Source organism: Cervus elaphus, chromosome 23 (genome assembly GCF_910594005.1).
Source record: "Cervus elaphus chromosome 23, mCerEla1.1, whole genome shotgun sequence".
In the NCBI taxonomy this organism is placed as follows: domain Eukaryota; kingdom Metazoa; phylum Chordata; class Mammalia; order Artiodactyla; family Cervidae; genus Cervus; species Cervus elaphus.
The window spans coordinates 39,370,968-39,393,269 of record NC_057837.1 but is presented as its reverse complement, the minus strand read 5'-3'; the positions used below and the strand labels follow the sequence as shown (position 1 = coordinate 39,393,269).

The 22,302-nt window shown below is 47.4% G+C and overlaps 2 protein-coding genes, 1 long non-coding RNA gene and 1 other non-coding gene across 10 annotated transcripts in view; 2 read left to right on the top strand and 2 right to left on the bottom strand.

The window, feature by feature from the left end:
* RIN2 (Ras and Rab interactor 2) overlaps positions 1-13,314 on the bottom strand; it is a 208,920-nt gene extending 195,606 nt beyond the window's left edge. The window contains exons 1-2 of one of the 3 annotated variants that reach the window (XM_043883045.1): positions 13,044-13,247; positions 9,968-10,140 (exon numbers count right to left, since the gene is read on the bottom strand). The gene's annotated coding sequence lies outside the window, so the exon portion shown is untranslated. Of the gene's footprint in view, positions 1-9,967; positions 10,141-13,043 lie in introns of all 3 variants that reach the window. The other 2 variants (XM_043883054.1, XM_043883053.1) reach the window with 2 other exon arrangements.
* TRNAC-GCA lies at positions 6,638-6,709 on the top strand. Its single transcript has one exon. It is a non-coding gene; the product is annotated as a tRNA-Cys (tRNA).
* A 31-nt stretch (positions 13,315-13,345) lies between the features above and the next one.
* The window catches only part of LOC122681225, a 14,636-nt gene continuing 5,679 nt past the window's right edge, over positions 13,346-22,302 (top strand). The window contains exons 1-5 of one of the 5 annotated variants that reach the window (XR_006336909.1): positions 13,353-13,751; positions 14,847-14,984; positions 15,668-15,758; positions 19,314-19,423; positions 20,163-20,918. This is a non-coding gene — a long non-coding RNA (uncharacterized LOC122681225). The other 4 variants (XR_006336910.1, XR_006336911.1, XR_006336907.1 and 1 more) reach the window with 4 other exon arrangements.
* Positions 15,905-22,302, bottom strand: part of LOC122681224 (heterogeneous nuclear ribonucleoprotein A3-like) — a 26,125-nt gene continuing 19,727 nt past the window's right edge. The window contains exon 3 of the mRNA XM_043883060.1: positions 15,905-15,915. Coding sequence (XP_043738995.1) covers positions 15,911-15,915 — 5 coding nt within the window. The 3' untranslated portion in view covers positions 15,905-15,910. The remainder of the gene's footprint in view (positions 15,916-22,302) is intronic.

Sequence of the window (22,302 nt, the reverse complement as noted above, 5' to 3'; positions counted from 1 at the left end):
CAGAGATCCCCAGCTCCTGCCCCGGCATGACAGCATGGGTTCCATGGGACAGAACCCCAGGCTTCCAACAAAGGAACCGCCAAGGTCACGGTGTTGGTCAGAGGGAAAGCAAGGGCAGGTTTGTGAGTGTTCTACAAAGCTAAATTTTTATATTTTTTAATAGGCTGTGATCAGCATCACTGTACTATCTAGGGATCTGAAAGTTTTGCTACACATTTCCCCAGTCAAGTCATTTGGTCTCTACCTATCCTGAGTCAGCAGAATGAAAAGCTGTGGTTCATTAAGGGTCAGCCTCTCCCAGGACTCAGGATGTGGCGATCATTGAAACCACTGCAGTGGTTTAATGGACAGCACATCTCCAAACCAGCAGTCAAGACATCAGTCTGCCTGTCATTTCTTTAAGACTTCGCCTCCCATTCTCAGCTTCCATCCACTGCTGGGAGGGTGCTGAGAACTCCCTGCCCTGAGAAAGAGGCAGGAAGGCAGGACAGAGGCGATTCCTGTCGGGCACTTTGACCACAGAGTAACCACTCACTGCCGAGAATACCCAACTCCTGACCATGTGAGCTGGTCACACTTCCTGCTCATTTGATCAGTTTCCAACTTTACATCCTGCTATGGGTTGAATGATACCCCCCCAGAAAGATCAGTGGGAGACCTGATCCCCAACACTTCACTGAACAGGCCCCTTATTTGGAAATAGGGCCCATGAAGATTTCATCAGGTTAAGATGAGGTCTTTGGATGGTCCCTAATCCAATATGACTGGGGTCCTTATAAAAAAGGGAAATGTGAACACACACATGCAAAGACAGGACCATGTGTAGACCTGGAGAAAGGACTCCATGGGAGGATGCGAGTGGAGACTGGAGGCTGAGAACTGCTTGACAGTTCCTCTCAACCAGAAGGCAGGAGAGGAATCCAGACTGTACCGTCCTTGGCACCTTCAGAGGGAGTCACGGCAGCCCCCAGAAATCTAACATACCTTAGTATTTTCACTAAAAGATGCTCTGGAGACGTGATAAAATGCTGCTAGGAGCGTAGGTCCTGGCATTTGACAGACCTGGTTTGTATTTTGGCTTCTCCACGTTTGTGCTGTGTGACCACACACAAGTTACTTAACCTCTCTGTGCCTTGAGTCTATGATCTGAAAAAAAGAGGGAAAATAAAACCACTTCCTGTGCCCCACAGGGACAATACATGAAGTAACCATCTCAAAGGCGCTCGGTGCCCCTGGTTGGTATGACCATCAGTTGGGATCCTGAAGCCCTTGCCAGGGGAAGCGCATATCTCCTGCAGCCCATGGTGCACTCCGTGGTCACACGGCCATGTGCTCAGGAAGGCCCCACTCTTGGCTTAATGCTCTGCTGACACTTTCTTGAAATTATTAATAATTTTTGACCAGGGCCCTCATTTTCATTTTGTCTGGAGCCTCGCAAATTATGTAGTGTTCCTGCCTGGCCCCTTCAGTCACATACGTGAGTTGAAAGCTTGTGGTCCCCGGTGTGTGCAGGAGAGCATCCTCTTTAAGAGTGAAGTGACCTTCCAGGGTCGGGAGCCTTTTTTATCTTTAAGCATCTTTATCCCTCAGCCCGTCGCTCAAGTCTTTCTGGAGGCTGCATTCAAATATCCCAATGTCTTTCAGTTCAGTTCAGTCACTCAGTCATGTCTGACTCTTTGCGGCCCCATGAACTGCAGCACGCCAGGCTTCCCTGTCCATCACCAACTCCTGGAGCTTGCTCAAACTCATGTCCATTGAGTCGGTGACGCCATCCAACCATCTCATCCTCTGTCATCCCCTTCTCCTCCTGCCCCAAATCCCTCCCAGCATCAGGGTCTTTTCCAATGAGTCAACTCTTCGGATGAGGTGGCCAAAGTACTGGAGTTTCAGCTTCAACATCAGTCCTTCCAATGAACACCCAGGACTGATCTCCTTTAGGATGGACTGGTTGGGTCTCCTTGCAGTCCAAGGGACTCTCAAGAGTCTTCTTCAACACCACAGCTCAAAAGCATCAATTGCTTCAGCCCTCAGCTTTCTTTATAGTCCAACTCACATCCATACATGACTACTAGAAAAACCATAGCTTTGACTAGACGGACCTCTGTTGGCAAAGTAATGTTTTTTAATATGCTGTCTTTTTAACATGCTGTCTAGGTTGGTCATAGCTTTTCTTCCAAGGAGCAAGGGTCTTTTAATTTCATGGCTGCAGTCACCATCTGCAGTGATTTTTGGAGCCCAAGAAAGTCAAGTCTCACTGTTTCTATTGTTTCCCCATCTATTTGACATGAAGTGATGGGACCGGATGTCATGATCTTAGTTTTCTGAATGTTAAGTTTTAAACCAACTTTTTCACTCTCCTCTTTCACTTTCATCGAGAGGCTCCTTAGTTCTCCTTCATTTTCTGCCATAAAGGTGATGTCATCTGCATATCTAAGGTTATTGATATTTCTCCCAGCAATCTTGATTCCAGCTTGTGCTTCATCCAGCCCAGCATCTGGCATGATGTACTATGTATATAAGCTAAATAAACAGGGTGACAATATACAGCCTTGATGTACTCCTTTCCCTATTTGGAACCAGTCTGCTATTCCATGTCCAGTTCTAACTGTTGCTTCTTGACCTGCATGCAGATTTCTCAGGAGGCAGGTCAGGTGGTCTGGTATTCTCATCTCTTGAAGAATTTTCCACAGTTTGTTGTGATCCACACAGTCAAAGGCTTTGGTGTAGTCAATAAAGCAGAAGTAGATGTTTTCTGGAACTCTCTTGCTTTTTCGATGATCAATGACTTTACCTCTATCTTAATTTGAGCATTACCTGTACTTATAATGTATTTAAGGAAAAAAAAAAATCTCTCTTGCAGAAACTTGTTCCAGGTTTGAGGAAAAGAATGAAGAGAAAGAGCTTTCATGGCTCATGTTCTCCCTGACTTCATGGTCTGAGCCCCAGCGCCCTGGGCTGGTGCTACTGAGAGAAGCTCCTACAGAAACTGGCAGGCTGCCTCACAACAGGCAAGCTTTTATTTTTAGCTCAAACGGGTATTTGGCCTCTTTAGTCACTGTGCCCAAGCCTTCAAGAATCTTTGTGCCTTAACTGTTTAAGTCAACAAAGTTGTATTAAGTACCTGCTAGAGACGATGTGGAGAAAAGGGAGCCCTCCTACACTGCTGGTGAGAAAATGAATTGGTGCAAGCCCTATGGAGAACGGTATGGAGATTTCTCAAAAAACTAAAAATAAGAACTATTGTATATCCACTCTTGGGCATATACTCAGAGGAAAAAATGTAATTCAAAAAGACACATGTACCCCAGTTCTTTGCAGCACCATTTACTATAGCCAGGACATGGAAGCAATCTAAATGCCCATCAACAGATGAATGGATAAAGATGTGGAATATATACATAAAGGAATATTACTCAGTCATAAAAAGGAATGAAACTGGGTCATCTGTAGAGATGTGGATGGACCTAGAGTCTATCATACAGAGTTAAGTAAGTCAGAAAGAGAAAAATAAATATCATGTATTAGTGAATATGTCTGGAATCTAGAAAAAATGGTACAGTTCAGTTCAGTTCTGTCACTCAGTCGTGTCCAACTCTTTGTGACCCCATGAACTGCAGCACGCCAGGCCTCCCTGTTCATCACCAACTCCCAGATCGTACCCAAACTCATGTCCATCGAGTCAGTGATGCCATCCAACCATCTCATCCTCTGTCGTCCCCTTCTCCTCCTGCCTTCAATCTTTCCCAGCATCAGGGTCTTTTCCAATGAGTCAGCTCTTCGCATCAGGTGGACAAAGTATTGGAGTTTCAGCTTCAACATCAGTCCTTCCAATGAACACCCAGGACTGATTTCCTTTAGGATGGACTGGTTGGATCTCCTTGCAGTTCAAGGGACTCTCAAGAGTCTTCTCCAACACCACAGTTCAAAAGCATCCATTCTTCTGTGCTCAGCTTTCTTTATAGTCCAACTCTCGCATCCATACATGACCACTGGAAAAACCAGAGCCTTGACTAGATGGACCTTTGTTGACAAAGTAATGTCTCTGTTTTTTAATATGCTATCTAGGTTGGTCGTAACTTTCCTTCCAAGGAGTAAGCGTCTTTTAATTTCATGGCTGCAATCACCATCTGCGGTGATTTTGGAGCCCCAAAAAATAAAGTCAGCCACTGTTTCTGTTTCCCCATCTATTTCCCATGAAGTGATGGGGCCGGATGCCATGATCTTAGTTTTCTGAATGTTTAGCTTTAAGCCAACCTTTTCACTCTCCTCTTTCACTTTCATCAAGAGGCTCTTTAGTTCTTCTTCGCTTTCTGCCGTAAGGGTGGTGTCATCTGCATATCTGAGGTTACTGATGTTTCTCCCGGCAATCTTGATTTCAGCTGTGCTTCATCCAGTCCAGCATTTCTCATGATGTACTCTGCATATAAGTTAAATAAACAGGGTGACAATATACAGCCTTGACGTACTCCTTTTCCTATTTGGAACCAGTCTGTTGTTTCATGTCCAGTTCTAACTGTTGCTGCCTGACCCGCATACAGGTTTCTCAAGAGGCAGGTCAGGTGGTCTGGTATTCCCATCTCTTTCAGAATTTTCCATAGTTTGTTGTGCTCCACACATTCAAAGGCTTTGGCATAGTCAATAAAGCACAAATAGATGTTTTTCTGGAACTCTCTTGCTTTTTTGATGATCCAGAGGATGTTGGCAATTTGATCTCTGGTTCCTCTGCCTTTTCTAAAACCAGCTTGAACATCTGGAAGTTCACAGTTCACGTATTGCTGAAGCCTGGCTTGGAGAATTTTGAGCATTACTTTACTAGCGTGTGAGATGAGTACAACTGTACGGTAGTTTGAGCGTTCTTTGGCATGGCCTTTCTTTGGGATTGGAATGAAAACTGACCTTTTCCAGTCCTGTGGCCACTGCTGAGTTTTCCAAATTTGCTGGCATATTGTGTGCAGCACTTTCACAGCATCATCTTTTAGGATTTGAAATAACTCAACTGGAATTCCATCACCTCCACTAGCTTTGTTTGTAGTGATGCTTCCTAAGGCCCAGTTGACTTCACATTCCAGGATGTCTGGCTCTTGGTGAGTGATCACACTATCGTGATTATCTGGATCATGAAGATCGTTTTTGTATAGTTCTTCTGTGTATTCTTGCCACCTCTTTTTCATATCTTCTGCTTCTGTTAGGTCCATACCATTTCTGTCCTTTATTGAGCCCATCTTTGCATGAAATGTCCCCTTGGTATCTCTAGTTTTCTTGACGAGATCTCTAGTTTTTCCCATTGTTTTCTTCTATTTCTTTGCACTGATCACTGAGGAAAATTTTCTTGTCTCTCCTTGCTATTCTTTTGAACTCTGCATTCAAATGGGTATTTCTTTTCTTTTCTCCTTTGCTTTTCTCTTCTCTTCTTTTCACAGCTATTTGCAAGGCCTCCTCAGACAGCTATTTTGCTTTTTTGCATTTCTTTTTCTTGGGGATGGTCTTGATCCCTGTCTCCTGTACAATGTCATGAACCTCCGTCCATAGTTCATCAGGCACTCTGTCTATCAAATGTAGTCCCTTAAATCTATTTCTCACTTCCACTGTATAATCATAAGGGATTTGACTTAGGTCATATCTAAATGGTCTAGTGGTTTTCCCCACTTTCTTCAATTTAAGTCTGAATTTAGCAATAAGGAGTTCATGATCTGAGGCACAGTCAACTCCCAGTCTTGTTTTTGCTGACTGTATAGAGCTTCTCCATCTTTGGTTGCAAAGAATATAATCAATCTGATTTTGGTATTGACCATCTGGTGTTGTCCACATGTAGAGTTTTCTCTTGTGTTGTTAGAAGAGAGTGTTTGCTATGATCAGTGCATTCTCTTGGCAAAACCCTATTAGCCTTTGCCCTGCTTCATTCTGTACTCCAAGGCCAAATTTGCCTGTTACTCCAGGTGTTTCTTGACTTCCTACTTTTGCAAAAAATGCTACAGATGATCTTATTTGCGAATCAGAAATAGAAATACAGACATAGAAAACACACCAAGGAGGAAAGGGGTGGGGGTGGGTGGGATGAATGGAGAGTTGGGATTGACGTAGATACACTGCTGCTGCTGCTAAGTCTCTTCAGTCATGTCCGACTCTGTGCGACCCCATAGATGGCAGCCCACCAGGTCCCCTGTCCCTGGGATTCTCCAGGCAAGAACACTGAAGTGGGTTACTATTTCCTTCTCCAGTGCATGAAAGTGAAAAGTGGAAGGGAAGTTGCTCAGTCGTGTCCGACTCTTAGCGACCCCATGGACTGCAGCCTACCAGGCTCCTCCGTCCATGGGATTTTCCAGGCAAGAGTACTGGAGTGTGGTATAGACTGCTATGTATCAAATAGAGAATGAATGAGAACCTACAGTATAGCACAGGGAATGCTACTCGGTGCTCTGTGTTGATCTAACTGGGAAGGAAATTAAAAAAAGAGGGGATATATGAACTTACAGTTGATTCTCTTTGGTGTACATCAGAAGCTAACACAACACTGTAAAGCAACTATATTCCAATAATTTTCTGTTTAAGTGTCTGCTATAGATGTAGCTCAGTGGTAGAGCGCATGCTTTGCATGTATGAGGCCCCGGGTTTGATCCCCGGCATCTCCATTTGGACTTCCCTGGTGGCTCAGATGGTAAAGCATCTGCCTGCAATGCAGAAGACCCGGGTTCGATCCCTGGGTTGGGAAGATCCCCTGGAGAAGGAAATGGCAACCCACTCCAGTACTCTTGCCTGGAAAATTCCATGGACGAAGGAGCGTGGTAGGCTTCAGTCCATGGGTTGCAAAGAGTCAGACACGACTGAGCAACTTTGCTTTCGCTTTCTTTATAGATATGCCAGTGCTACTCTGGCAAACACCAGACAAGCCCACAACTTTCCCAGTGCATCTCAGATGCAAACAGGTACTGGGAAGATGGACTGATAAATGGAGCAGGATGCCTTGAGATCAACGGCTATGAATCCTTGACAAGCTTGTGGTTTTCCAGCCTGTTTGCCTTCCTGGGGCAGACATAGACCAAGGGATGGGTTCAGACAGGGGAGTCCCCTGAGAAAGACAACAACAGAATTCACGTGTATGCCAAAGAAGGGCTATCACCCTAGACCCCGAAACCCAAGCTGGGAAGGAGGCAGGTGAGGATGTGACATGAGCCAGGCGCAGGGACCAGGTAGCAAGGCCAGTGGATTGTCGAGCAGGGCAGGGGCTGAGCCAAAGCAACTCTACAGGAAAAACAAGGTTTCACATCTCATCGTCGAGACAGAGGACAAGGTGGATTGAGTCCCCTCGCCAACGGCCACTGGTGGAACTCGTCTGTTGAATGTTGAATTCTTCTGAAAATGCTTCAGCTGTTACAGTGTTTGGCCCCTGCTTCTGCGCTGGGTCTTCATATGGTGTGTAAATACGCTTAGATCGTTTCATATCTTGATCCATTTTCCCAGCACTCACTAAAAAAAGTTTCCTCAAAGGCAGTTTTGTTAAATTAAATAACACACAAGTATACAGCTCTATGAGAACCTTTAGTTCAGTCAACCTTCAACAACTACACTGCCATGCTTATTGATTTTTGTCTGTTTCTAGAATGATGTTTCATTTATAAAAGCATCAAAATCTCAGAATACAGTCTTGGTTCTCAAGTGAGGCTCTTTTTCTCTCTCCAGAAGAACTGAGTACAGCTTCCTCTGAAGCATTCCATTTTTTCCTCATTTTCTATGGGGGTATACAGAGAATTCTTCAGTACAGTAAACACCAACTAAGACCCGGATGTTTAAATGCACTTATGGAAAAACAATGGTGAAAAAATGCTACTTTTTCATATATTCATTTTCTTTTACCATTAATGTTGACCGTTTTCTTTTTTCTCTTGCAATTGTTATTTTAATGGTTTCTTGGTACTTACACTAAATGAAAAAAATACTGTAGGAAAGTAAGTCAGAAAGGGAAAAATAAATATCATATATTAACGTATATATATGGAATCTAGAAGGATGGTACTCATGAACCTATTTGCAGATCAGTAATGGAGACACAGACATAGAGAACAGACTTGTGGACATGATTTGGGGAGGAGGAAGGAGAGGGTGGGATGTACCAAGAGTAATACGGAAGCATACATTACCATATGTAAACTAGATGGGAATTTGCTGTAAACTGGGGCTGGGTAACAACCTAGAGGAGTGATGGGGAAGCGGGAGGGAGGTCCAAGTGAGAGGGGACATGGGTAAACCTATGGCTGATTCATGTTGATGTTTGGTAGAAACCAACACAATTAGTGAATACTGTAAAGCAATTACCCTTCAATTAAAAGTAAATAAATTTAAAAAAATACTGTAGGAAAAAACTAAGAAAGAGATTGATTTCCACCTTATATCAACACTTAAAATTAGATCTGATGATAGATCTCTGGAATGGTCCAACTCACTATCAATGCAGGCGCTTTCTCTTTCCTTCCAGGTCCCTGGACATGGAAGTTCTGCCTCGACCCTATTCTACTTGTCCTGTGGCCTGTCCCTGGGTGAGTTCACCGACTGCCCCACTCTGGTCCCCTCAGCATCCCAGTAACTCCCCAACTCTGGCTCTTCATTGACAATTTCTATCGAGGTAACATACAGGACTTGTTAAACTCAACAGGTTAGAAGTCGCACTATTTCTTCCCCACTTTCTCCCTTGGCCACCTATGCAGAAGGACACACACACGCTCACTCAGGAATACCCACTCCATCTGATAGGTTCATTTTTCTCAAAACATTCCTTTCCTTGACCTCTGTGACACCATCCTATTAAATACAGATCTCTAAAGGAGCCCACATATCTTCCGGTCTTTGAAATTACCTGTGAAACAAATCTGCAGACACATTTCCTTAGCACTGGAGACCTAGAAATGTCTCCATCCAAATACAGATGGACGTTAAATTCACCCAGCCTGTCTTATCACAGTATCACCTTTCCCAAGGCTCCTCCTAGCCCACCACTCTCCTCTGAATCCCTGAAAATACACACTGGAATCCTCTCTTCAGCTCCTCTCTTAAATGCAATCAAGCCTGAAGAGCCAGGGGTACCAATGGGTGAAAAGTACATAACAGATTGCAGGCAAGCTCTGATTCAAAAACAACTGCAAACAATGGGTGTGTCTGCATTGGGGGCTTCTGAGGCACTGTCTGGGGAGGCTAGGTGAGCTCTCTCTGCCTGCTTAGCGCAGCCCAGAGAGCCCGCTTGCTAGGGCCTGTTTGCATTGCCAACCGAAGTCCTCCAGGTCCCTCAGACCCGATCACACCCGGGGGCAGGGTGGGGGTGGGGGACTAATTCATGTTAATCAGATGCATGCATGCACAAACGCTAAGTTACTTCAGTCCTGTCAGACTCTTTGAGACCCCATGGACTACTGTAGCCCACCAAGCTCCTCTGTCCATGGGATTCTCTAAGTAAGAATACTGGAATGGGTTGCCATTCCCTCCTCCAGGGGATCCTTCTGACTCTGCAGAGATCGAACCCACGTCTCTGATGCCTCCTGCATTGGCAGGTGGGTTCTTTACCCACCTAGTACCACCTGGGAAGCCCAATCAGACGCATAGAAGCTGGCAAGCCAACAATTCACTCTAAATTTACAACGGGGGATCACTGTGCCTTTTAAATGTCCAGAACATATATTTTCACTCTTCTGCGCACTAATGTTCCTTGAACACTGCCTAGACGTTAGGAGGTTTTGCATGAACTAAGCAATTTCCCCAAGTGGGCTCCTTAAGAAAGCTGGATCCAGAAGATGCTTCCTGGTTCTGGGGCCAAATGAAGTTGGCAACCATTCCATATTATGGAGTCATACTTAAGAACCCCAATGCACATAATAATAATAATGGCACCGGAAAGTCCTGCAGTGGAAAACCTACTTAACCTTCTTATTTCTCTAAGACATTTTACCCCTGTGACTCTGTAATAATTTCTCTGAAAAAGTACCTCTGAACACACCACTGTGTAAATTCTGTTCTGGATGTACACTTCATGGTGTGTGTGGATCTGAGTCCGGCCACCTCCAGCAAGTCAGCAGTGGTTCAGCAAAATGAGTACTGGGCCTGGGGCTCTGCTTCCAACTTTGGTGCTTTGACCTGTCCAGGCCTCTGTTTTCATACCTACCAAATGGAATTATTAGTGTTGTTGTGACAAACAACTATGATATTATCTGGAAAAGCATTTTATAAAGCAATATAATAATATGATTATCTGCCAAGGATATACTTATTGCTCTGAAACTCCTCCAAATGCTTTTTACAGAAGGATGCTGCTGCTGCTGCTGCTAAGTCGCTTCAGTCGTGTCCGACTCTGTGTGACCCCATAGACAGCAGCCTACCAGGCTTCTCCATCCATGGGATTTTCCAGGCAAGAGTACTGGAGTGGGGTGCCATTGCCTTCTCTGTTACAGATACTTCTGTTCATTCTTTCAACACTCATTCCTGAAGTGTTAGGCAGTAAGAGCTTGGAGCTGGCTTTCACCCTTAGGAAGTTCAAAGACAGGGGTTGAGCAGGGGCCACTGAATTCTGCTCAAAAGTAACTGCTTCCCAGGTGACTCAGGGGTAAAGAATCAGCCTGCCAATGCAGGAGACAAAGGATGCGCAGAAGGCGCAGGTTAGATCCCTGGGTTGGAAAGAGCCCCTGCAGTAGGAAACAGCAACCCACTCCAGTATTCTTGCCTGGAGAATCCCACGGACAGAGGAGCCTGGTGGGCTACAGTCTATGGGGTTGCAAAGAGTCAGAGAGGACCGAGTGAACATGCATGCACAATACACACCCAAGGACTCTGGGTGTCTGACCAGGGAAACGCGGCCAGAGTTCAGCTGAAACCACTAGGAATCTGGCAGCATCATCAGACCTGGATTGACACGGGGAACAGGACAGAGCCTCATGGTGGAATGCGGGCAGTGCCTGTGCTAATTGGGCCCAACTGTGGCTGACCTCTCAGGGCTGCATACCCTCGGACAGAGGAGAAATGAGTTATCTGTCTCCTCCAAGAGGAGGGGGAGGATTTAGCTCCCCAAAGAGAGATTTCTGGAGAAGAAATTCCTCTTTGTAGTGGGTGGTGGCCCTTGAATTTGGCGAACCAGAGGGGGACCTGGGGCGGGTTTGGGGGAGGGCTGCTTGGACGTTCTCTCTAAACAAGAACATACCTGCAGCCCTAGAGTGAGTCAAGCTGCTTGCATCTATTTCTGCATGGCGGGGAGGGAAGGGCTATTTTAGATCTCCTTCTTTTCTTAGGGAACATGTTTGCAGCGGGGAGAGGGTCTCCAGACAAAGGAGGCCACAGTAGCAGGGCGTTCTCCTGTCCCCAGCCTTCAAAGGCTGAGAACCGAGTCCCCAAACCCCAAAGCTCCTGTCAACCACCAGTGCTCTTTCTGGAGTCCCAAATGGGAACCCCCCCGCACCCCACCTCAATCCAAGGCCACCATCCTGTGGAGGTGCCAAGGCAGGGACAATGCATGTTTGTTCTAGAGACAGAACTGGAACTGGAGGCCGAAAAGGAAATGCCCACCTCTATGTACACTCATAAAAATACTCTTGCATACTTGAACTGGGTAAAATAGTACCAGTTCCACAGTTAAAAAACATAGCCTACAAGGGAAAACAATCCGAAAAAGAATGTATCTCTGTGTATAACTGAATCACTTTGCTGTACACTTGAAACTATCATAACAGTGTAAATCAACTATATTTCATTTTTTTTAGAGTCATAGTAAAAACAAAAGAGATATTCAATATAAAGCCTAAACCGCTGCATACCACTCTGCCAAGGCTCAGAAACCCCCAGGTGGGGTCTAGACAAACAGGGCGATTGGAAACACTGTTTCCACTGCACAGTGACGCAAGGTCATAACCACAGCCGGTCTTGATGTAAAACGTTGACATTTTGTTCAGGGGATTTTTCACATGAAATTTGATGGTTTTCAACAGTGCATTAAAATACCAATTTTGTTAATGACCGAGTTCCGCCAGCTGTTTGTTTTTGCTGCAATATTTACAAAGTCCTGTTGGTCCGAAGAGTTCCCTGGGGTTTCCTTACTGATGACAGCACGTTCCTAAGAAACCCCACTGTGCCTGAAACCCTCAGGGCTGGAAGAAAATACAGCCCCCCCCCCCCCCCAGCTTGCGGGTTTCTGTGGCTTTCTGTCCTGAGTTAGGAAACCTCCCGGCACCCCCTTGCACCCCTCCCCCACTAGAGCAGAGAGGCGCCGGTGAGGGCCCGGGCGGCGGGGAGGGGGTGTCAGTCCCTGCTGTATTTCTTGGCAACACATCACAAGCTTTAAAGCTGAATTCTGCAAACTCTCCGAAGTCCCGCAGCCGTCGGGGCAGAGAGGCGCGGGTGGGTGGACAATGCGCTGGTGCGAGCCGAGTCCAAGGGTGGAGACCGAGCCCGAGGGTGGGGGGGCGTGGAAGCCTCAGAGTGGGAGAGTGACCCCCTCCCTTCCCCGCAGGAACCCAGGGCTCCTCCTCAGCCTGCCGCACCGCCATCAATCACGGCGACAGCCCCTTCGACCCCCGGCCGGCCTCTCCCCCGGGGGGGAATCTTTAGCCCGAGCGCACCGACCCGGTCTGCCCCAGGCTTGCCAGCCCCACTCCAGGTTGCGCGGCTCGGGGCGCACTTGACACGCCGCCTGCATCCCCGCAGGTCCAACTCCATCCAGGTCCCCGCGGCCGTCCGCAGTGCGCGCGCGCACCCGGAGCCCCTGCGCCTGCAGCCGCGGCGCCCCCTCCCCACTACCCTCAGCTCAGAGGCCCCGGGAGGATTCCCGGTGGGAAAGACCACCCTGGCCCAGTCCCGGCGCCCCTCCTCCCTGGTGCCCCCTCCCCCGTGCGTCCCCACGACCCCAGAGCCGCTCGATTGCCAGCCCCCCCAGGTCTCCTCCGGAGGGGAGGAGCGTGCGAGAACTAGCGCCCGGAACCCCGCAGAGCCCCCGCCCGCGTGCGCCCGTCGGAGGGGGGTCTCCGGGCGCTTGGGGTGCAGGCCCAAGGGGTGGGGTCTCCGCTGCCGCCGCCCCTTACCTCGCGCAAGCCCTCTCCGCAGGTCTCGGAGAGGGGGGCGACCCGGGCCCAGCGGACCGGCGCCGGGCTGGCTTTCCCCGCCCGGGAGAAGCTGTTGGCGGAGGAAGAGGAGGCAGGCGAAGAAAGGGCTTTGTGTCTGCCTCGCGTCCTCCCTCGGCCCCAGCACGGGCCATCCCCCTCCCCCAGCCGCCCTCCCGAACTCTGGAGCGATGGGGCGGGGGAGCCGAGGGGGCGAAGAAGGCGCCTGCGCGACCCGGGTCCACCCCCGCCCTTCCCCCCGCCCCCACCCCGTACCGCCCACCCTGCGCCCCGGGACGCACAGCCTCTGCGCTCACCCCGGCACCCGGCGCCCCGGCGGCAGGGCGGAGAGCTGCCGCAGAAAGTTGATCTAACCCGGCGCGAACCCCGCTGGCCTGGCTCCCGACTCGCCTAGGCGCCGCCGCAGCGCTTTGCTCGCTCCCCCGGGGAGGGCCAGGCTGTTGTTACCGGAGACAAGGCCCAGCGTCCCCTTTCGATCTGCTCATCCCCCCAGCAGCTTGAACGCGTGCACCTCCCTGCACGGGACGAGCCCCACCACCCCGCCGCGGACCCCGATCCGCCGCGCGGGCTGGGAGCCCTAGTCCCGGAGGCCCCAGTAGGGCGCGGCGCTTTGTCCCGGGTTTGAACGCGCCCGCTGCCTGCCGCGCGGTGTTGTGCTGTTTTCGCTGGGTAGGAGGCCGCCTGGGCTTGTTTCTGCGGGAGCGGCCCGGCCCCCGGCCCGCGGGAGTGCGAGGATGTGGTTTGGCTCCGCGCTGGGAGACCTTTCTCACCCCTGGTGGGGGCGACGCGCACAGGCAGAGAGGCGAGGGGGTGCGGGCGGGTTCACCGCCCCGAACCAGCAGTGGTCTGGCGAGTCCCTGGTGAGGGGAAGTTCTCAACACTTCCCCGCTGGAGAGAAATACCTAAAGGTTACAAACTAGCTGGTGTCTCGAAAAAACAAAACAAAACAAAAAAACCGAAAGAACAACTCAGAGACACCCGTTTTGGACAGAGCAGTAAAAGAAAAAGGAAACCAAGGGACAGACACCTTGTATTTTGTTTCCGTCCTGCCCCAGACCAGTAGCCCAAGAGGAGGCCTGCATTTTATTGGTGGTGGTACTTGTGAAATCCTGCCTTCTAAAAATCCCCAAATTTATCCTTTGTATTCAACTAGGCTCCCAGGAAGACAGAACCCACTGTGCTCGTCTTCTGTTATAAGTCAACCATTCCATGAATAATTGAGCACCTGCTTTTGTGCCAGGCAGTGCTGTAATGGGATGAGCTAGAGAGAAAAAGACCAAAAGATCTTTGTTATTGATTCCAAGCAAAGATCTCCCTGCCCTTGGTGGAACTGACCTACTTGGCCGGGGGTGGGGTGGGTGCAGGGGCAGAGGGTGATCCATGAACATCAGTCAGTTAATTATCTGGGCTGTAGAGGAGGTCAGCAGTGGGAACTGGAGACAAAGTAAGCAGGCTGGGGAGTCCTTATGCCTGGGGTGCTCTGAGGAAGCCGGCCTGAGCAGGTGGGATTCGGACAGGTGAGGAAAGGAATTACCTGGAGAGAGGACTATGGGCAGAGGCTCTGAGCTGCTGGGTAGAAATCACGATCTACGTGGAGGGTAAATGTGGTCTGGCTACATTGCTGAAAAATGGGTCTGATGTTGTACGGGAGAGTCAATTGCAAGGGGCAAAGGTGGAAACAAGTTAGGAGACTTGAAATGATCTCAGATTGAGGGAAAGGTGGCCAGAGCAGAGGTGAAGTATGGATTCTTACTGGTTTTGCAGGTAAAAGTGTCAGGAATTCCTCTGCGGTTGGATACACTGGAGAAGGGAGAAGCAGACAGAGGCAGTCCTGGCCCCACATCTCTCCCCCTTCCCTCCCTTCCTCCACCAGGAATGATTGTGTTTTGTAGACAGCCCCAGGTAAATACCAAACAGGTATGGCCTCTGCTCCTTCCTTCCTGTTCTTTTCCTTTTCTTCCTTTCTAGCACCCTCTTGAAAACTTTGTTCATCTTGTGGACACAGGCTCAATGTATCCCAGAACTTGGGACCCATTAGGCCCTATTCCCCCCAGGGAAACATTCTACTGTAGAGATGGATTTGGGGGTTACTCAACCAAACTGTTTACTGAGTAGCAACTGTGTATGTGCCAAGCACTGTTGTAGGCTTTGGGGCTACAGCAGGGAACCAAACAGACAAAACACTGTATTCTCCTGGAACCCTCAGTCTCATGGGGAGAGAGTCAATAAGCCAGACAAACAAGGAAAATATGTGACATGGTTGATGAAACGTGCCATGGAGGAAAAATGAACCTGGGGAGGGAGAGAGAGGGTGCCAGCGAGGCTGTGATTTGAGATAGGTGGTCAGAGAAAACTCCAGGGGGGAAGAAAAAAAAAGAAAACCTTTTTAAAATAACGAACCTTGGACCCTCTCAGGGACATATTCACACTTGGCAGGTTTGGGTTTCCCCGACCCGGGTCCCTGGAGGCTGCAGCGTGCACTCCAGTCAGCCGCAGAGATCACAAGTGCTCCGGGGGCTCTGCTGTCAGCTGAGGACCAGCCAGCCAAGAAAACGACATTTCTAATGAAGTTATTTCCCTTCCAGAGTAAACCAAGCAGCCCTGGTCTGGAAGCATTGCCCAGAGCTGGCAACTTGGCAGTTTGTTTCTTTCCTCTGTCGAGCAGGGCAAATAGAGGTGAGTGTCCTGTGCACAGAAAAGGACTTGAAAAAAGTGGTTTGGTATTCCAGGATCTGAGCTGTACAATCATCACAATGATAATGATGGCTTCTCTTTATTTATGCATCTGCAATGGTAAAGGGTAACGTTACCTTGCTCAATCCCCATAGCTACCCTGAAATTATTTGAGGCTTTCTTTGTGACCTAGTATATGATCTATTTTGAAAAAAATTCCATATTTATCAGAAAAGCCGTATTAAATGCCCCCCGCCCATAATCAAGTTCATACTTAGCATTTAGTAGTTGTTCAAAACTGTTTATTCCTGAACTCAAACACCAACTGATTAAATGTGAATTCATCTTTTGCATTTATTCTAATCATTTGTGTCATTTACTTTTATAATTTTCTTTGCCAGTCTTCTAATTTATATTCTGCTTTCTCCCCATCCCATTCCTGAATAAATGAACATCTTCCATTTCAACTGGAGTTCTGACATTTTTCCTTGCATTTTCTACCTCTTGTATTCTAACATTGTTATGCTGTTACCTAGTACATAAATATTTATGGGTACTATGCTTTTACAATGGATGGCAGTTATCAGTATAATAAGCCTCCTTTGCCCCGTTAAATGTGTTTGTCCTGATTTATTCTGAAATTCATACCATGACCCCCACTTTCTTTGTGTTTATGTTCAATACATTTTTTAGTCTACTATTTTAAATCTTTTTGCATCTTTTTATTATGATGAGTCTTTTTGAAGCAACATTTATATAATCGAATTTTCTTTTTAAACCCAACTGATGAATTTGTTTCAATTTTTGCCATCTTGTTTTATGATGTGGGGATTTTATAATCCCCTGCCCCTTCCTGAGTTCTGTGCTTTTTTTGGTAAAACTGACTGTACTTTCTGTCCTCATATTTTCTTTGGGCATTTGAAAAGTATAGTTCTTGTTTTGGCCAGAGTGGTTCATTCCATCCTGTATTCAGTTATGATTCTGTACAGGGTAGCAGACACTGTTCTAGGCACTCTGGTTATTTGATGAATATATGAAGCGCTTCCCAGGTGGTGCTAGTGGAAAAGAACCCACTTGCCAATGCAGGAGACATTAGCGATGTGAGTTTGATCCCTATGTTGGGAAGATTCCCCTGGAGAAGGAAATGGCAACCCACTCCAGTATCCTTGCCTGGGAAATCCCATGGACAGAGGAGCCTGGCAGGCTGCAGTCCATGGGGTGGTACAGAGTCAGACACAAATGAAGTAACTTAGCACGAAGGAAGCCAAGAAGAATCTGTACAAACCTGATGAAAAGAACCCTTATCCTCTGTTTGCTTCCTCATAATTTCAGTTACTTTTCCACAATCACTCTTTGTTCAATGAAGTATATAAGCACTTAGGCTTAATCACTTTGGTGGTTGTCCTGCAAAGGCTGCTATGCCTGTGTAAAAATAGAATTTGTATGCTTTACTTCTGTCAATCTGTTTTATGGCCACTTAAGTCTTGGGCCCAGCCAGAGACTCTAAGAGAACAGAGGGAAAGTTTGCTTCCCTACACTGTGCAGGTAGAATCACCAGGGCATGCTTATTCCTATGTCTCTCCTGGGTTATGTTTGGGTGCGATTTAGATTTATTTATTTATAATTGGCCATACTCTGCATGGCATGTGGAATCTTAGTTCCCTGGCCAGGGATTGAGTCTCAACCACTGGATTGCCCAGGAAGTCCCTGGATGCAATTTAGATTATATTTTAGTTGAGTTTAGTCATGGGTAAATTTATTAAATCTGGTGGGTGCCTTAAAAGTAGCAGACATTTGTTGACGTTAACTGAAAAAAAAGTGTCTCTTTTGAGACAGTTGAGTTACAATGAAACGCTCAGGGTGGCATTTTAGAAATTGTGTGTGGATGTGCTTGCCAGTGTGTGTTTATACCCCATACCTCGTCCAGTAGGTATCCTGAGAGTCCTCAGGGCATGTTGAAGAATCCCCCCAGCTGCTTAGGTTTTGGGGGGAGCCCTTCAGTGAATAGTGGTGCCGTTTACTGAGATGGGAGCAGTTTTGGAGGGATGAGAGGTAAAGACTCCTAGCCGTCTTTGGTTTATTTGAGAACTGCCTGCCCTGACTCGGCCCATGAGCACTGCGGGATTTACCGTGCCGTCCTATTCCCTGCTCACCTGCCAGGCCCCTCATTCTTCCCAGTCTTTGTTTATGGGCGCTGGACTTTAGAACAGAAGCTTTTACATCACTGAATTATTATTTTTCTTCTGTGTGACTCATCTGTTGGGAATTAATTGTATATCTGTATTCGGCCTAATGTGAGGCTGAAAGGGCTTTGTCAGTCACCACTGCCAGGACGTTTCCAATCAGTTTTACTCCACACATGTTAATTTCTCTCCTATAAGTAAACCCCATTTTCTCCTCCTCCTTCTCCTTCTCATTCTCTGCCTCCTCCTGCATGACCAGACTCCAGCGAGTGCCCCCTACTTTTGCTTGCCCCCCACCCAGCACCATACCCATTCACACTCTCTGGGTAATTAAACACTTTATCTTTACCACTGATCACAGATCTATAACCCCAAATCTAACCTCTCATGTACTTGATAACTCTCTTACATCTTCTACTCCTGGGAGGTAACAGCTACTCAGTATTTACATACAAAGTTAGAGCTCCTAATTTGCTCCCCTAAAATTCTCCCCAAACTTCCCTATCTCTGCCTTATCCTTAATTTCTTGCTTTTTCTCACCTTTTTTCTTCCAGTTTTATTGAGATATAATTGGCATAGAGCACTGTATACATTTAAAGTGTACAGTATACAGATGACTTACATACATCATGAATGATCACCACAGTTTATGAATGTCCATCATCTCTGATAGATATGAGGGGACTTCCCTGGTGGTCCAGTGGTTAAGACCTGTGCTTCCAATGCATGGGGGCATAAGTTCAATCTCTGGTTGGGAAACTAAGATCCTGCAGGCCACACAGCCAAAAAAAAAGAGTAAAAATTAAAAAAATCCACCCATGGTGGAGGGAAATAATTTTTTTTAAAAGCCAAAACCTAAAAAAATAAAATAAAATAAAAAGCCAAAACCTCTTATAAATACGAAATTAAAGAAATAGAAATATTTTCCTTGTGATGGGAACTCTTGGGATTTACTCTTAACAACTTTTACATATAACATGCAGCAGTGTTAATTACATTTATCATGTTGCACATTATATCCCTAGTGTTTATTTATCTTATAACCAGAAGTTTGTACCGTCTGATTATTTTCATCCAATTTCCCTCCTCCTCCTGCCCTCGGCCTCTGGTCTCTTTTTCTCTATGAGTTTGTTTTTGAAATGTAATTGACCCACAGCACTATGTTAGTTTCTGTTGCCCAACATAGTGATTCAGTATTTCTGTATATTTCAAACTGATGCCCTCAAAATGTCTGCTTACAGTCTGAAACCCTACGAAGACAAGACTCTTGCTTTTTCTTTAGTTCTGACTACAGACACATCAGTGACACCTTCCTGCTTTCCCCACAGCATGTAACCTGAATCTGTCCCCTTCTCTCTGTCTCCCTTCTCACCAGCCTGGGGCCGAGCCACCACTCCTCAAGCCAAGGAGGCGTCTCCCTGAAACACTGCATCCAGCCTGGCCCTCCGAGGATCTTTGCACACGCAGCAGGCAGAAGGACAGACAGTAAGTCAACACTGAGGTCAAAAACTTTCCAAGATGTGAACGTGCCCCTGTATGCCAGCTATTGCACTGTACTATTAGGCTTTTCAAGGTACTGTAAGATTTAAAATGTTTTATTTTTTGTCTTTTTATGTATCATTCATGTGAAAAGTATTATAAACCTATTACAGTATGGTGCTTAATAGCTGATTTGGTACCTAGACTAACTTTGTCAGACTCATGAATATACTTTCAAAACAACTGATTCATGTGTAGGAGACTTGCTACACTATAGTCTAAACGGAAGTCAGGTCACATTGCTTTCCTGCTCACCATCTGGCTTCTCATAGTGCTTCTGGAAATTCAAAGTCCTTCTCGAGGCCAACAGGGTACTCACACCCTGGCCCCGTGCCCCACCTTGAGGCCCACCCCCCGCCGCTCCCCATGGTCCCCCATCTCCCCACTCCCTGCCCCTGGACTCTGGTCTTCTCTTTGTTGGACACACTGGACTTTTTCCAGCCTCAGAGCCTTTGCAGGAGCTGTTTTCTCTCTGTGGTCCTTTGCATGTTTGCACCTCAGGCACAGAGCGCACCTTTGAAGACTGTATAGACCCAAGGATTTTTTTTTATTATGTCCTCATAGTTCAGTGACAGTTTGGTGAGTTATAAAGTTCTAGGTTCAGAGTTATATTTATTCAAAAAAATCAAATTCCCTGTACACTGTGGAGAAGCCTGAGGTCAACTGCACTCTTGCTTCATTGTAGGTGGTCGGCTTCCGTCATCTGAAAGCTGGGAAATAGCAGTTCTATATTCAGTGTATTTGAATTCCACTGCGATGAGGTTTGAGAATTTTTCTTCATCCACAGTTAGGTGCCTTCTCCAACTGTAGACTCTCATCTGTCTTCATTCTGGGGAACTTAAAGACATGCCTTCAGGCCCTTCCCCGTCTCCTTCTGGATCTGCACATCAACTTCCATCCTCCGAGCCTTTGAACTTCTCCATCTTCCATCTCCAGTCTCCTCGGAGAGGTCCTGGGTCACATCTTCCTGCTCATTGGTTCTTTGTATCTTTTTTTTTTTTTGCTGCACCATGCAGTTTGTGGGATGTTAGTTCCCTGACCAGATCGAACCTAGACCCTCAGCGATAGAAGCACAGAATAACTGTCTCATCTGTTAGAAGCGGAAGACACAGACATACACATTTTCAAGACAAAGGATCATATGTCAAAGTGACAGCTTGATATTTTACATAAAGTTCACTGGACACACAGTTCTGGTAAGCACCTGCAAAGCAAGCAGTAAGTCTCCATGACTCTCCAGAGCCAGGAAAACACACTGTTCTTTTAAGAAATTGCATTGCTGGCATCAGAAGAAAGAAAAAAATTGATCTTCATGGTTGGGCAGGCCTTCTTATCTTTGAGGCACTCAAGGTTTGTGTGTAATTCAAAGGCACACGGCACATTGGGGAGGAAGGAGGTCCAGACAAATGCAGAGAGAGAATTTTATGTTGAATTTTTCTTGTCCTGCCTTAAAATATAAATTTTATTTCATCACTAGCAAGACAGAGTTTTTTATGTGTCATTATGTATTCACGGGGTACATGTGCTAAGTTGCTGGGGCATACTAGGTGGCGCCAGTGGTAAAGAATCCGCCTGCCAATGCAGGAGACGTAAGAGACGAGGGTTCGATTCCTGGGTTGGAAAGATACCCTGGAGGAGGAAATGGCAACCCATTCCAGTATTCTTGCCTGGAGAATCCCATGGACAGAGGAGCCTGGCAGGGCTACAATCCATGGACGTGTAGCAGAGTCGGACATGACGGAAGCGACTTAGCACATGTATTCATGGGAGTGACAACCATGCCTTTTCCTTATTCTGTAGCCTGGAAGCAAGTCACAGAAGTAGAGGCTTGTAGGACAGACTTCAGGGTGGGGAGCATGAGGCCCTTTGCCACCTTGTGGGACTTGGCCTACTGCTGAGGGGGGAAGGGCCTGTGAGCCGTGGGGGAACATCTGTGGTCACACCCATTACTGGCTTCCACTGGAAACATCCCTGCTCTGGGTTTCATTTGGAAACTCCTAGAAGCAGCAGCACTGGGCAACAACCCCTTGCCCTAAGCTCTGTCCGCTCCTCCCTGGGGTCCACAGGAAGGGATGCCTAAGGGGCTCAGGTCCTGGAGCCTCTTTCCAGGGCCCCTCACTGCAGCGGGCATTGGGGCTGCCCTGCTGTGCTCTGGAGAAGGCAATGGCACCCCACTCCAGTACTCTTGCCTGGAAAATCCCATGGACAGAGGAGCCTGGTAGGCTGCAGTCCATGGGGTCACTAAGAGTCGGACACGACTGAGCGACTTCACTTTCACTTTTCCCTTTCATGCATTGGAGAAGGAAATGGCAACCCACTCCAGTGTTCTTGCCTGGAGAATCCCAGGGACGGGGGAGCCTGGTGGGCTGCTGTCTATGGGGTCGCACAGAGTCGGACACGACTGAAGTGACTTAGCAGCAGCAGCAGCGCTCTAACACTGCATTCGCATCAGGGCCCACGGCGCTGTTGCAGGGCAGTCAGGGGAGACACAAGGGTAGAATCAGAAGCTTTTTTCTAATTAAAAGTGGGAATTGATCACCTAACCCACTCCCCAGTTCTCTAATGATGTGAGTGAAAAGCTGGATTCCGCTAAATACCATCACATGCCCTGTGGCTTGACTGGTCTCCGCTGAGGTTTCCTTCAAGGGCGAGACCCTGCGGCTCCTGGTCTGGGGTCTCATCCACTCCTCCCCTCCCCCATCAGTGCTTTGTTAGATACTGGTTAAGGCCAGCGAGTCTCAACCTTGGTTGTGCATTATACCTGGAGAGTTTGATAAAACCCTGAGGCTCAGGTCACAGCCCTGACCTATTAGAGTCTCTGGGGT